This window comes from Musa acuminata, chromosome BXJ2-4 (assembly GCF_036884655.1).
Source record: "Musa acuminata AAA Group cultivar baxijiao chromosome BXJ2-4, Cavendish_Baxijiao_AAA, whole genome shotgun sequence".
In the NCBI taxonomy this organism is placed as follows: Eukaryota; Viridiplantae; Streptophyta; class Magnoliopsida; order Zingiberales; family Musaceae; genus Musa; species Musa acuminata.
The window spans coordinates 33,974,923-33,989,673 of record NC_088341.1 but is presented as its reverse complement, the minus strand read 5'-3'; the positions used below and the strand labels follow the sequence as shown (position 1 = coordinate 33,989,673).

Below are 14,751 nucleotides of genomic sequence, written 5' to 3'. Positions count from 1 at the left end.
TCTCTAGATCAACCTTTATTGTACTGCCTGAGACAATATGGTATCGGTGATACGTATTGGTCTAACTGGCAATTGAGATGTGGATTGTTCGGAGTCCTTGTAGGCATGCTCTAATGCATTGTGTCGGTATATCGGTATATATTGGTATGTATCGATTTGATAAATCTTCGAGATGGGTCTAGCCCATGAAATGATGAACCTTGATTGAGATTTTATGATTTTGTTATTATTGTCAAATAATATCTTTGTTCGTTGTCCACCTACTTAGTTTTGAATTCATGATTCAATCCATCAAATTGACCCGGCTCAACCATCTTGACTTAACCTCGGGCCAAGCTATCGGATCAGGTCCGAATCAGAAGCCCAATCTATTTGTAGGCCTTACAGCATTGATTCTTCGTCCATCTCCTTAGATCCAATATGCTGAAAGGCACATGCAAGAGCATCAAGAACTATAAATGCGAATGCTGCACCCAACTAAGATGGATTGGGAAATCAAGTGTTATTGGAATGCGCACTCGGTGGGAGGGCAGAAGAAGAAGCTGACTTTTCCTCAAGCTGGACCAGAATCTAACCGGGAAAGACATGGCCATACAACAAAGACATGTAGTAGTACTGTGGCATCTGCTTGTCCCAAAAGCCATTCTTTCCAATGCCAAAGTGCGACAACAAAGTCAAAAAAGTGATTTTGAATGCTCTGGAGCTTTAAGCGCATCTGATACGAACGCACTCAATCAAGAATTACTGTCATATGTCATCATCCAGGAGAGAGAGAGAGAGAGAGAGAGAGAATTATATGGTGCTAATTTAACCGAACCGTTGGTATGGGATATCATTGGCACTACAGACACACGTCAATGCTACGATACGTGGAGCACTACAGACATCTTGTTAAACACCACAAACTTAGTCTGAAGCTAAACCACAGAGATCATCATGTGTGTGTCTCACAAAGAGAGAGAGAGAGAGAGTAATTTGGGGCAGGTAATTCTCCGCAAAAGCAGCGCTGGTGACTTCTATAATTTGGTTGCTTAGACCGAATCCATACATGCCGAGCCTCTAGATAAAGACCAGGAAAACAAGAAACACAACAAAAGCAGTGTGTCAAAGGAGAGAAGCATTGAAAGCAGCTGTGATCTACGTTCTCCTTCATCTCAGGTAACCAAACCATTGCAAGCCGAGAGGCTCTTCTCCATGTTCACTACGCTTCCTGTCATGAACGCAGGGTGTGTGCAGAAGAGAGATCGGAGGACCGAAGAGAAGGTGGTGGACACGCAGCTTGTTCAGGTCTGCCCATGTTTTCACCTTTTCATTGTTTGTTCTTCTGCATCTCTCATGGTTAGATGTGATTCTCTGCTAATTTTTTGCTGCCTTTGTTTCTCCACATTTCTGCCATGCAAAAAACATTCTCTAGTTTACATTGTCTCTTCATCTGTGATGGTATCATCATCCTCATGCCTCCTCGTCCAAACAGTGCTTGTTGTTTCCTCTTAAATGCGTATAGATGAATCTATCTTCATAAGTTTGTATGAGATCTACGCTGTGTTTGATCTCTGCTTGTCCGAAGCCAAACGATTCCGTGTAGGAATTAATTTCTATTCAATATATACCCTTATTTCTCTTTTTGCCTCTTTCTACTGTGGAGCTGTCTGACTTTCGAACTGCTGCTTCTCTCTGGTTGACTTTTATCAAACAGGTCTGATGGCCAGAGACAATAATGGGTCTCCCAAGATCCATCAGCTGGATTCGAACAGATGGAGCGTCACCTACGTCTTGGTCGTCGTTGGTCTCTGCATCACGTTCTACATCCTTGGAGCTTGGCAGAACACCACTCCGCCCACCCTCGACCCCACCTCCAACCTGGCCACCAATGCCGGATGCGACTGTCCCTGTCTGCGCCCCGGTGGCTCGTCATCCACCAATGCGGTTCTCGATTTCGACGCTCACCACGAGTCGAACCTCAACATGACGCCGGCGACGAACGACAAGTTTCCGCCTTGTGACCTAAACTTCAGCGAGTACACGCCTTGCCACGATCGAACCAGGGGAAGGAGGTTCGAGAGGGCGATGCTGGTGTACCGGGAGCGGCACTGCCCCGGCAACGACGAGCTCATCCGGTGTCTCATCCCTGCTCCGCCCAAGTACAAGACGCCATTCAAGTGGCCGCAGAGCAGAGACTACGCCTGGTACGACAACATCCCCCACAAGGAGCTCAGCATCGAGAAGGCCGTGCAGAACTGGATCCAGGTGGACGGCGACCGGTTCAGGTTCCCCGGCGGCGGCACCATGTTCCCACGCGGTGCCGACGCTTACATCGACGACATAAATGCGCTCATCTCCCTGACCGACGGCAGCATCAGGACCGCCATCGACACGGGTTGCGGAGTAAGCCCCCCCCACACCTTCTTCCTCCTCCTCGTTCTGTACCGATCTCTCCGATCACTGAGACGTGTCGTCCTTCTCTGTTTCCGTCTCGGAGGTCGCCAGTTGGGGTGCTTATCTTTTGAGGAGGGACATCGTGACGATGTCGTTCGCCCCGAGAGACACACATGAAGCGCAGGTGCAGTTCGCTCTGGAGCGCGGAGTTCCGGCCATGATCGGAGTTATGGCCACGCAGAGGCTGCCGTATCCCGCTCGAGCTTTCGACATGGCTCACTGTTCCCGGTGTCTGATTCCTTGGCACGCTTTCGGTAAGTCGTCACGGAACCTAATCGACATTCCAACGAACAACAGTTCATGTGCAACGACCTTAGATTCTGAACCGGAGAAAATGTTTGTCTCAGATGGTCTGTATCTGATCGAGGTGGATCGAGTTCTAAGACCAGGAGGGTTCTGGATTCTGTCCGGTCCTCCAATCCACTGGAAGAAGTACTACCAAGGCTGGGAAAGAACTCAAGAAGACCTCAAGAACGAGCAGGACTCGATCGAGGAAGTCGCGAAGCGGCTGTGCTGGAAGAAATATATCGAGAAGGAGGATCTCGCGATCTGGCAGAAGCCATTCAACCACATGGAATGCATCGAAAGCCGAAAGATCTACGAGACGACGCCCCAGATTTGCAAGAAGGACAACGCCGATGCTGGCTGGTAGGAATCGAACTCACTGCACCACACCACGTGAGCTCCACACCCCAACCGTGCCGACGATACCCTTTTGCAGGTACAAGAAGATGGAGGCCTGCATAACCCCATTGCCGGAGGTGAGCAGCCCAGATGAAGTCGCAGGCGAGGTGCTCGAGAAATGGCCCGAGAGGGCATTCGCCGTCCCGCCGAGAATAAGCAGGGGCACAATCCCCGGGCTGGACTCCAGGAAATTCGAAGAAGACAACGCGATGTGGAAGGAGCGGGTGACACACTACAAGAAGATCATCCTGCCGTTGCCCAAAGGGCGGTACCGGAACGTGATGGACATGAACGCCAACTTGGGTGGATTCGCGGCGGCTCTGGTGAAGTATCCCGTGTGGGTGATGAACGTGGTGCCTGCAAGCTCCAACCAAGACACCCTCGGCGTCATCTACGAGCGGGGATTCATCGGAACGTATCAGGACTGGTGTGAGGCCTTCTCCACTTATCCTCGGACGTACGACCTCATCCACGCCGACGGTGTCTTCAGCATCTATCAGGACAGGTAAAGAGGGCCGTGTCGTCGTGCAGCCCATCTTCTCGAAGGAAGAAACCCATTAGAGGCTGATTTGGGAGGTGGTGTGCAGGTGCGACATTACCTACATCCTCCTGGAGATGGACAGGATACTGAGGCCGGAGGGGACGGTGATCGTTCGCGACACGGTGGAGGTGCTCACCAAGGTGCAGGCGATCACAGATGGGATGAGATGGAACAACCAGATCATCGACCATGAAAGCGGACCTTTCAACCCGGAGAAGATACTGGTGGCGGTCAAGACTTACTGGACTGCTGACCCCTCCACGCAGCAGTAGCTGCCGAGAGATCTTTCCTTTGTCGCTCTGTGTTTTTTTTTTTTGTATGCTCTAATTTGTATTTTAGGTTGTGCGCTCTTTGGATTGCATCTCAATTTTGCTCACCGGAGACTTTGAGATGGTCGGTGATAGGTAGAGAAGAAGTGCAGGGTTATGCAACCTGTGGCATTGTCTGGGTGTCAACAATCAGAATGGCTGTGTAAACTACATTCCTACTGAATGTTGGTGTTGCCATTATAGAACAAACAGTGTGGGTGTGGATTCTGCTTTCAATTCTCAGTTAATAGCAACATAAAACAAACGTTTGTTTCTAAAAGCATACATATTGCAGAATACGATATAACAACCGACAAGTTTTAATTATAAGATTTGATATATTTTTTTTATATTGATTGTCGGTAATTTAATTCATCTTTTTTATTCAGACTTGAGACCAATATTAATGATGTTTATGATATAATAATTAATAATAATAATATATTATGTTTTAAAAATTTAAAATTCTTGTAAAATATTTTTTTCATAAATAATTATTTTGCTTATGGACTCTACCTACACTATCGCATCCTCTTCCTTTTGCCTCGCCAAACCTATTGCCATCGTCACTCCTACGCAGTGGATGACAATGACGATCTCATATAATCTTCTCTTGTATGTAAGGAATATGAGCCATTGTCACCTTTAATGGAACCCACTGAATCCTGCTCTATTCATAAGGGACGTTGTCATGTCCCCTCTGTTGCACAAGGTCGACTGGGACTATCGTCATCACACCCCCTCTCTCATGCAAGAGCGAGGCGGGTCCGATAAGGCCCGTGAAGGTGACACAGGACAAAGGCAATACATGGAGATAAAAGTAAATTAATCTTTTCACACAATAATAGATGCTTTATGAGAATCTTTCAAAGTTAGAAACATTTTATAAAAATTTCTCAAAGAAAAAGGTTTTTTCAATAATTCACCCAAGATGGAACAAATTTGTATTTATGAAATACTAACTACAAAGAATGGATTTATTAGTCACAGTAATAAACATGGCAAGTTGAAATTAAGATATTGAAACTACGTTACAAGAAATGTATCATACTAACTAACTAGTTAGTACAGAGAAATCCACATAATTGTCAAGCATTGTTCCTTAAGGTGAAGTTGTGAAACGACTAAATGCATACCAAAATAATCTGTCAAACCTTAAAAAAAATCCATTCGACCAAGCTTAGAGAAAAGAATACAATCTTAATTATTGATGGTATGACGGTTCTATGGATTGATGAATTTGCTTCATCGAGTTCTTTAGCCGATTCATAGATGAACCCATATAAGCACATTTGCAATTGATTATGACAATCGTTTTGTACAACACATTTTCTACAAAATTATAAAAAGAACACAACAAAAAAGATCAACCAAAAAAACATGCAAAATTCCATATAGGATGAATGACATGAACAAAAACAATTAAGATGAATTGTGATTTTGAGTTCAATTGTCGTATCTTGTTTTGGAGCTGCGTATCGTCACACCATGCAAAAATTTGGTGTAACCAAGAAAACTGAGCTTTCCATCTGCATGTCGTATCCAGTCACGCACCATAGAATAGGCCGCTGGGGCAAGGTTCATTTCCTGCAAAGGTATGTAACATGATCTGTAACACAAAAGATAACCCTCTTGCAAAAAATCATGATGTCAATACCTGTGCAAGTTCCACGACAGAGATAACTCGATTGCCTTCTTCCTCAAAGTATCGAAAAGCTGTAGTTGCCATCTGTTCCCATTCTTCCAAAGCCTCAAGCTGATAAGGGCTGATTGTGGCAGCACAAAACTCTTCGAAGTCCATCCTTCTATACGAGAGTGGCTCCAACTGAGATGTCAATAACAAGTTCGCTCACATGAACATGAAATTAGAAAACAAGAACTTTTTCTTGTTATAAACCAGAAATCAAAGTTGCATAATGAGAGTGAGAAACCGGGCCATAATATTCATGTTAAGAAAAAATAAAAAAATAAAAAGAGGCCAGTAAAGTTTTATAGAACAACACTGCTACAAAATGTCACCTTCACTACAGAATTCAAGATTTGTTCTAAACAAATATTAAAGATCCAAAGCAAATTATCATCTGACCTTCTGTCTGTTAACTTAAAGATAATTTAGTTTCTAAAAGAGATTTTTTTTCATGGGACATGAATTCTCAAAGGGTGACATTTTTAAGTGAGCATCCTCTACATGCATGAACCATAAAGATTTCTGGATTTGATGGAAGACAGTAGATGCGTTTATAAAAAAAAAGGCTGAAAAGGTATGAAGTTCTGCAAATGCTAAACCTGAAAATATTTATTTGATGCAATTTTCAAACAAATAAAGTGAGTTTACCCTATCTATAGTAAGGCCAGTATGTACTGCTGCTCTGTACACCAATAAAATAATCTCATGACATGTTACAACAAGGCATCAAGATTACCTTTATCAACGAAGAAGTTTCATTTAAATTTGAGGATCAATGACAGAAATTCATGTGGAATGTAAAATGACAACATGAGTAGTATTTACATGTAAGCCTCTCGCAAGAACATCTTAACTGAAGACAGAGGAGAGCAAATGTCTTACTGCATTCAAGATATCAGGAATCCTGGATTCCTTCATAGCATCAGTTGAATTGCGCCAGAGAGCCTGCATCAATTGATGACAGAATTAAAAGCCTAGAACAAATTTGCATGGTCTTAGGTGCAACCCCTGTCAGTCTCAGAGATTGGCAAGGGTTTTGTGGCATGTCTAGGAAAAGTGGGCGGACCACGTCTCTATATAGGTTGGTCAATATCGTGTGCGTACAATTCAGACACCATTGTTCTGCTGAATTTAAAACCTTATAAATTTTTTATTATAATTCCAATCATCTTTACAACTTCAAACAATCTACCCTAAAATTGGCAGTGTGCAACCATAGAAAGGTATTTAATTCATCAATCCCAGAAAACAGATGGCTATACCTTCTTATGCATATAAATATCAAAATTACTATTCGCACTACAGCCCCCACTACTCCATCCCATGTCAGTGCAAAACAACTTTTGTTACTCATCCCCCACTAAACCTACACACAATTAGCAGATTTATAGGATAAAATGAATCAAAGAACTAACCTTTTTAAGATGTTCAAGAGAAATGTAACCATCATTATTTGGATCCAATAAATTGAATTGACATCTTATATACATGAGCTCATCGTCGGTTAGAGCCTTCGACAGTGCCTGTAAAGGAGGGAAAAGGTTAAAATGAATATTCACCAACGGTTCACATAGCATCTTTCTTCAATTTCAAACCAGCTTGCATATATCAGACAAATAAAACCAAATAGCAGATATCCATTAAAAGTTAGCAAAAAGGTCGGTTAGAAAATATCATCAAGATATTCATTCGTATTGTCCCATCCCAGAAGAACCTATTTAACAAAACCAGCAACAATGTCCGTAGGTTTAACTAACAGAAAAGGGAATTATAGTTATAAAGATTCATAAATAGCTACAATATGACATTGATTTCACTCTGTCATCAAGCAATTGGGCGTCCCATGAACACTATATAACTAAAGGCCATTAGGAAAGAATATAATCTAGCCAGTATGCTGGAGACCTCAATTGTAGCACTTCAGCCAAAATCCTTCTGGTGCTTATTACCAACAGAACTTCAAATTTACCCAATGGCTATTTTGACAAGGCAGAAACAGCTCGGGGAAATATTCACAGTAGAGTAAATTGTGAAACAAACACATACTCTGTAGGTATAATCCAACTGATTGAACCAAGCACAACATACAGAGGCAAAAGATTTATTAAGGAATGAGGATTATGGTCACCAATAAATTGTAGTGTAATAAAATATATACAAATTAAACCACTTAGGATACAAACATCAGAACATAATAAAATAATTCTTGGCTTCAGTAAAGTGTGCAGCATGGAGACAAACATACAACAGAACCAACATGGCAGATCTTTCAATACTGGGACATGGCACTCCTTGGTTACAATTTTATATATGTATAGAAAGTATATATTGTTGTAATTTATATATTAACATACATAACACACAATTTAGAAATATCACATACATGAAGAAATTATTCATAAGAAAATCCTTTCTGAACCATCCAATAATATTTATTCTGTTTTCCAGGAATTAAGGAAATTATGCTATTCCACAAGTCCATAAGATATACATACAGCCTATATCCTATATAATTAGAGGTCTTATGTAGATAATGTAAGATATGATAAGTCGACATAGATATGAGCACAAAGTATATCACAAGAATTAAGTACTCCAAGACATTTTGAGGTGCCAATGCTTCTGAGCATGTAATGCATCCAGAGAAGCACGAAATAGTTACAGGAAACCTAACAACTCCGACTAGCACAACCTTACATGTAAAACTTGGGTTGACAAATAAAAGTTTATTTTACATTTTACAAAGAAAAACTAGAAAGAAAATTAACATAAATTGTGAAAACAATGCAGACATGTTTACTACCTCTGAAAGCAGATGGAAAAAGGAATCCATTGCAAGTTCTATTTTAACAGTATATTCCTTGCCAAAAATAACCTTTCAACTTGCCAATCTTTGGTGTCCACTTTCAGAAAGAAAAAACATCTTTGAACAAATGTAGATTTTGCTGTATTCCATTAGCATATGCATTTGAGAAGTGGTAATAGAAAAGGAAAATATCATCATCAAACATAGTGTTATACTAGTGCTACTTAAGATATGCATGTTCGTTGCTAAAAAATATAGAATCTCATATTTTCACATATGATGTATCATAATTCTCACATATGTTGTAAAGAAAAAAGAAACAAAAAGAATGTGAAATGCCAACAGAAAAAAGATCAATTCTATCCAGATTATGAATTTGAACCTAGAATGAGAGAGAACCTTTAGTGCAGCACGTTTGAATGGAGTGATGCGAAGGTAGGCCTTGACTGACTTATAGACTAGTATATCCAGAGGGACCTGCCACTGCTCACCTCGAAACCAAGGGTGAGCTGCCACAGAAATGCTTATTAGAATCGAGTAGACAAGGATTTGACCATCCATCTTGCAAAAGGAAAATAGTGAAATAACTTCCATTATTTAATAGTTTTGATAAGACTTTACAAATTTTAAGAGGTAAGTTAGATGTCATTATAAATTTAAACCTAGAAATTTTGAACTGATTGGTCAAACAAACAAAGGAACAGGACATGGAGCAAACTACATACTTAAAGCTTTTGCAGCAGACACTCTTTTCCTATAATCCTTATTCAGAAGCCTTCTTACGAACTCTTTGGCTTCTGCAGATACTGCAGACCAAGGTGAATCATCAAAATTAGGATCAGCTCTCAGGACAGCACGAAAAATTCCTGATTCTGTCCGTGCCCAGAAGGGTCTACTACCACATAATAATATATATGTTATAACACCAATGCTCCACATGTCTGCTTCTGTGCTGTATGATCTATGTAGAACTTCAGGGGCAACATAGTATGCACTGCCAACAATATCATTTAACCTTTCATCTGCAAATGAAACCACAAAATCAACCCCATTGCAAGATATATGAAGTCATAATGAAGATCATAGGTCCACACTTTAAGACAGAACAACAATTTAATTTTTAATTACATACGATGTGCAGGGTTTATGTTGTTCTTGATTTAATGCATGTGGCTGCTTGTATATGAAGTATATGCCATGTGACGAACAATTGAAAATTTTTATTGAGTTCTGAGATCCTGATATGAAGAAAAAATAGCTCATACAAAAATAATAATAAATTGTTTTCAACAAATAGATGTCTCAGAACAACAATGCACAACTTTAGAATGGAGAATATATTTATTACAAGATAACTTTAAAATAGCATAGTCTTTCCCATCAGTATCATGCCAGCTAAAGATCACACTGAAACACTAGAAGGCTACAAAACATTTTAGCATTAATGTCGCAACAATGATACAAATGTGGTACTAAGTGCTAAAAAGAAAATTACACAGCATAGAGACTTGTCAAAAGGAAGTATCAGTTCAAAATCCTGAGCAAGAGAAAAACTTATACTATTCAACCAGTAAATACCAGGTCGGATAAAATCAGAAAGACCAAAATCGATGAGCTTCATGGGAGCATTTTCATCCCTTGTAGTGAATAGAAAATTCTGCAAAAAATCAGATGAAATTTGTGATCAGCTAAGATAACGTGTGAAATTAGAAAAACACACTATAAAAATTCACTTTCAGACAGCAGTAAGTACATGATTCAGAAATAGACCATGAAGCAGACCTCTGGCTTTAAGTCACGATGAACAATGCCTTGAAGATGACAGAAGGCAATTACACTCAACATTTGCATGACAATAATTTTAGCATCTTTCTCTGCGTACTTTCCACCTCTGCAGCAAATCACAGGATGTATCTTTTTCATGAGCATTTAAATGTTACAGAAGCAAATCGCATTCAGATAAAACATAAATTACCTGGATAAAATTCTATCTAATAACTCTCCACCTTCACATAATCTGATCAAAAGACAATGATCAGAATGAGAAGAAATTATTTTCGAATTAATCTCCAGTCATATGTAATTACAGAACAAAGCATATCCAGATAGTTTCCAACCATTGTGTAATAAATAATTTTAGTTAAGCACGTTGAACCCCCAAATCTCAATATGCAAGCATTTAGCTAACACAAGGTTGTGCATGTTAGTTAATACATGTATTAACTAAATCAAAATACAGAAACAGCATACTAAAAGTAAGTGAATAGGACACGTACTCCATAACTATGTAGATATTAAGATCATCCTCATATGCTTCATAAAATTTGACCAGATTTGCATGCCCAGATAAAGATTTCAAGATCTTTACTTCCCTACGAACATCTTCAATCGATATTGCTGTCGTCATCTGTCAAAGATGTTGGATAAGTAAATGAATTACCACACAAGCAATTTGACGAAACCCTTATTGAGTCTTTAAAAAAATTACCAAAATTGGCAAGAGAAGCATTGACCTCCAAATGAGAAGGTTTAGCAATATGACAGTAATAAGAAGCATATAGATATTATTTCCAACAATGCAGATGAGGAGGTCTTATTAGAATTCTATTCTATTCCTTTAGTGATTCTGGTCCCATGTTAATATATTTTGGTGCAAAACTAATAGGAGAGAAGCTTATCTATATAAGAAAATAACAAGAAAGATTGAGCTAATTGTACCAAGTTTGGATCCAAGAAGAGAAACCAAACAGGAAAAGAACAATGATGAGTATGACAAAATGAAAATAGAGTTGATAAATAAGAGGCACCTAAGACGTTGAGGAAGTACCTCAGGGGGCCTGGGGGGGGGGGAAGGAAGAGAGAGAGAGAGGAAGCTAGAGATTGCTGGAATTCTTGTCACTATTCAGTTTCTATTCTAGCCAAATATATTTCTAACTGATTTTCAATTAATACCTTAAGTTCACTATTAGAAATTATAAAAAAGAATCAAAATAGAACAGAGAGAGCATAATAATCAGCCATTAAGTAGTTATCACATAGCTTTGTAGCCCTTAAGTGCAGATATTCTAAGAATCTAGGAGTCCTCAACCAAAATCAGGATCGCATAGCTATCTAAAATTAGTCAACTCTAGCAAAATAAATTCCAAACTGATTGACCGATTATATTCAGCAATAGAAAAATCATAAAAAAGAATAAAAAAAATAACCACATATCTAAGTCATTTTGCTGGTAGTAGTATAATAAAACTTTGAGCATATTATTGATTAAGTTTCTTAGAGATCTCAGCTCCATAATGGTGTAGATGTAAAACATTATTTTGCTTATAATATCAAATCACAGTAGCAAATAATCTGGTAAATGTGGAAAAACTGAAAATGTCTTTTGGGGTGCACCATGGTTAATAACAAATGTTTACCTTTTTCCATTGCTTGGGTTCTAGTAAAAAACATTAATGCCATAGAATTCAAGACCACACAACACACAATATTAACAACATTCACAGGACATATCATTCATAGTAGTTTTACTACATCAGAGCAAAGTGCAAATACAAAGTCACTGTACTCCCTAGCAATTTGGCATAACCATTCAAAAGATGTAAAGATTTCATTGATTAGTCTGGATCATCATCATAGCAATTATATACATAAATTAATGAAAAAATTCAACTGCTATCGAGTGCATTAGATTTAATGTATAACTGCATTCTCTATGTAGACAAATACAGAATCATGCAATATCAAAATTCAAAATATGCAGGAGTCGACAAAGTAGGATAAGCACTCATTCAGAACCTCTGATGTCTTCTCATAGTCAACAAACAGAAACAATAATGGCGTCACAGTAGAGAAGATAATACGTCCTTTCTAAATTAATTATGAAGTCGTGCACGCTTATCATCATAGCAAAAAATCACCGGAGTAAGAATGCAAAATACACAAACGTCATCTCAATAAACAAAGATTGTAGCAATGTGGACTCCATAAGTTCTTGAAAACAAGATCCAGAATCAACAACAAAAAGATAATTGATAAGGATCAGAATGCAATAAAGGTTGTGAATGATCGCAAAAGCAACAGAAGTCTTTAGGACATTACCGAGTATTAAAGTGATCATACAAAATATGGAAAGTGATGGAGGCAAAACGCCCCCCTTGACATACCACCGCACCTTAGCTTTGGAGATGATCTTGACGGCCACGAGCTGACCCTTGAGCTCCCCCTTCTTCGCGATCGCCAAGCATGTATGGCCGAAATGCCCCTTCCCCACCTCCTTCCCGACCTCGTACTTGGCCCTAAAGTTCTTCTCGTACCCGAAGCTCTTATCCAGCAGCCGCTCCCCTTCAGCCTGCCCCACAACGACGCCGCCGCCTCCGCCTCCACCGCCGCCGTCCTCGGGGATGGGTCCCTCGCTGGGCTTGGGACGGCCGAAGCGCTTGGCGAGGGACGCCTTGATGTGCTTCGCCGGCGACGGGGGGCGGCGAAAGAACCTCCGGGGCGTGGAACTCGCCGGAGACGATGCGACCCCGGGGGGTAGCGGGCTGCCGGCGGCGCTCCGGGGGTAAGGACTGGGCCAGGAGCCGGTGGATGAGGAGTATCCTGCAGGGGTGACGGTGCTCCTGGCGGGGGTCATCCCGGAGGCGGCGGCAGGGGCGGAAGCGGTTGGAGGTGATTGGGGGCGGCGGTGGTCGTCTCCGCCGTCGGCATCGGCGTCCATGGCGACTGCGATGTTCTTGGCGGAGCACTGACCCATGTCGTCGTTCCCGACTGCCTCGTCCTCCTTTGCGTTGGGCTTCTATTCTTCTTTCCTTTTAAATCGAATCAAGATCGAGACAATGCATCCAAAAAGAAGAGGGAGAATATGTATATATAATCAACGGTGGAAATTAAAATGGAATAAGAAGATCGACGAAACGGACGGTCAGAAGAAATCAGAAAGAGGGAGAAGACGACACGCCAAGATTCGTACTTGATATGATGAATGATTGCTTTTCTTGCGTACAGTTTCTACCAAAAAGACAAACACAAAGCGAAAAATAACATCAAATGATTTCATTGACAGAAGTCTTTTGTAGCTGTTGTTTTGTTGTGTGCTTTAAAAATGTGGATAAAAGAAGAAATACAATAAATGGCAAGAGATTGAAAGTTTAGGAAAGGAATTACTGCATTTCTTTTAATTTTTGAAGGCCAGACATGATGTTGCTTGCATTTTTTGATGTCAAGTGCAATAATGGAATGATGATGATGTTGCATCAGAAATATGATCCACTTGGATTTCCATATGGCCTCTTGTGAGAACAACTTAGATGCCACATCAATGTCATATGATGTGCAACCACACAAAATACCATCTTCTTACATGTTTCCAATTCTAATACCTTTTTTTTTTTCTTTTGCCATCCAAATAAAAGAAATTATTCAGTATTTTGCACATGATATACTTAGCATGTTGATGTAGAGAAATATTATTTTTTGTTGTTGTTGTTGTATTTGTTTCACATAAGAACACACTCCATCTGCATTGGCTCTCTCTTGCCACTGATACTGAGCTGTCTGTGAAGATCTCCATTGAGCATTCTCACCATATTTGAAAGAAGCAATAAAGGGTGCTGAATTAATGGTCCTGTTGCTGATGATTGATCATGATATGGCTGTCAGCTTAGACTTTGACTTCTGAAGCAAAAAGACCTGATGCAGGGAAGCTTCCAACTTTGAGTCAAAAGTCAATCTGAGACTGCTACTTTGCTTGCCCAACGCGCAACGCTAAGGTTCATGTGCATGTTTTCTTCCCCCCCCCCCCCATCCATTCCGTCCTTCTTTGAGTCTGCAACCTGATATAAGATAGGCATTTCATCAAACAGCTGCAGAAATGCTGATGATCCATGTTTGGACAATGTAGTGATTGGATCTTGACTCCATCAACATAAATCATTACTCTTTTGGGGACCTGTGTCTCCCTTTTGTGCCACACAACTGGTCCAAGTTGTTGAAGATCTGAATGGAGCAGGGGAAGGGAAGGGAAAGAAAAGGAAAGCTTGCATGAGTGGATTCCATGTGCCTGCAAAATGACGACGAGAAAAAGAAGGATTGAAAGAGAGCTGATGCTGATCGGCGTTGTTTAAGCAATAGGAACCATTTCCATTCAACGAGATAAAGATATACCGACTCCGAAACGTCGAAATCTGCATCTCCTCTTCGTTTTCAACCAGCAGGCAACCACCAAACTTCGAAAAGTGAAGCATTCGAATGAATGATCGCATCCGACAGTCCGCGAGCAGAAAAGGAAGAA

General features: G+C 40.4%; 2 protein-coding genes across 5 annotated transcripts; one reads left to right on the top strand and one right to left on the bottom strand.

The window, feature by feature from the left end:
* The first annotated feature begins 766 nt into the window (after window positions 1-766).
* Window positions 767-4,204, top strand: LOC135586407 (probable methyltransferase PMT17). The gene is made up of 7 exons (XM_065104964.1): window positions 767-1,158; window positions 1,226-1,287; window positions 1,697-2,385; window positions 2,480-2,690; window positions 2,784-3,084; window positions 3,158-3,625; window positions 3,708-4,204. The coding sequence occupies exons 3-7, from the start codon at window positions 1,702-1,704 to the stop codon at window positions 3,931-3,933; spliced, it is 1,890 nt and encodes a 629-aa protein (XP_064961036.1). The 5' UTR covers window positions 767-1,158; window positions 1,226-1,287; window positions 1,697-1,701; the 3' UTR covers window positions 3,934-4,204.
* Window positions 4,205-5,238: 1,034 nt separating this feature from the next.
* Window positions 5,239-13,306, bottom strand: LOC135610448 (CDPK-related kinase 3-like). 4 transcript variants are annotated; one of them, XM_065104961.1, is made up of 11 exons: window positions 12,634-13,306; window positions 10,739-10,869; window positions 10,438-10,479; window positions 10,245-10,353; window positions 10,041-10,119; window positions 9,188-9,484; window positions 8,862-8,971; window positions 7,072-7,179; window positions 6,539-6,601; window positions 5,627-5,794; window positions 5,239-5,578 (listed from the first exon to the last, which is right to left on the bottom strand). In XM_065104961.1, the coding sequence occupies exons 1-11, from the start codon at window positions 13,213-13,215 to the stop codon at window positions 5,516-5,518; spliced, it is 1,752 nt and encodes a 583-aa protein (XP_064961033.1). In that variant the 5' UTR covers window positions 13,216-13,306; the 3' UTR covers window positions 5,239-5,515. The 4 variants fall into 4 exon arrangements, with proteins under 4 accessions (XP_064961033.1, XP_064961032.1, XP_064961035.1 ...); XM_065104960.1 differs by having other exon boundaries at window positions 5,239-5,556; window positions 12,634-13,304; XM_065104963.1 differs by having other exon boundaries at window positions 5,239-5,556; window positions 12,626-12,766.
* Between the last annotated feature and the right edge of the window lie 1,445 nt (window positions 13,307-14,751).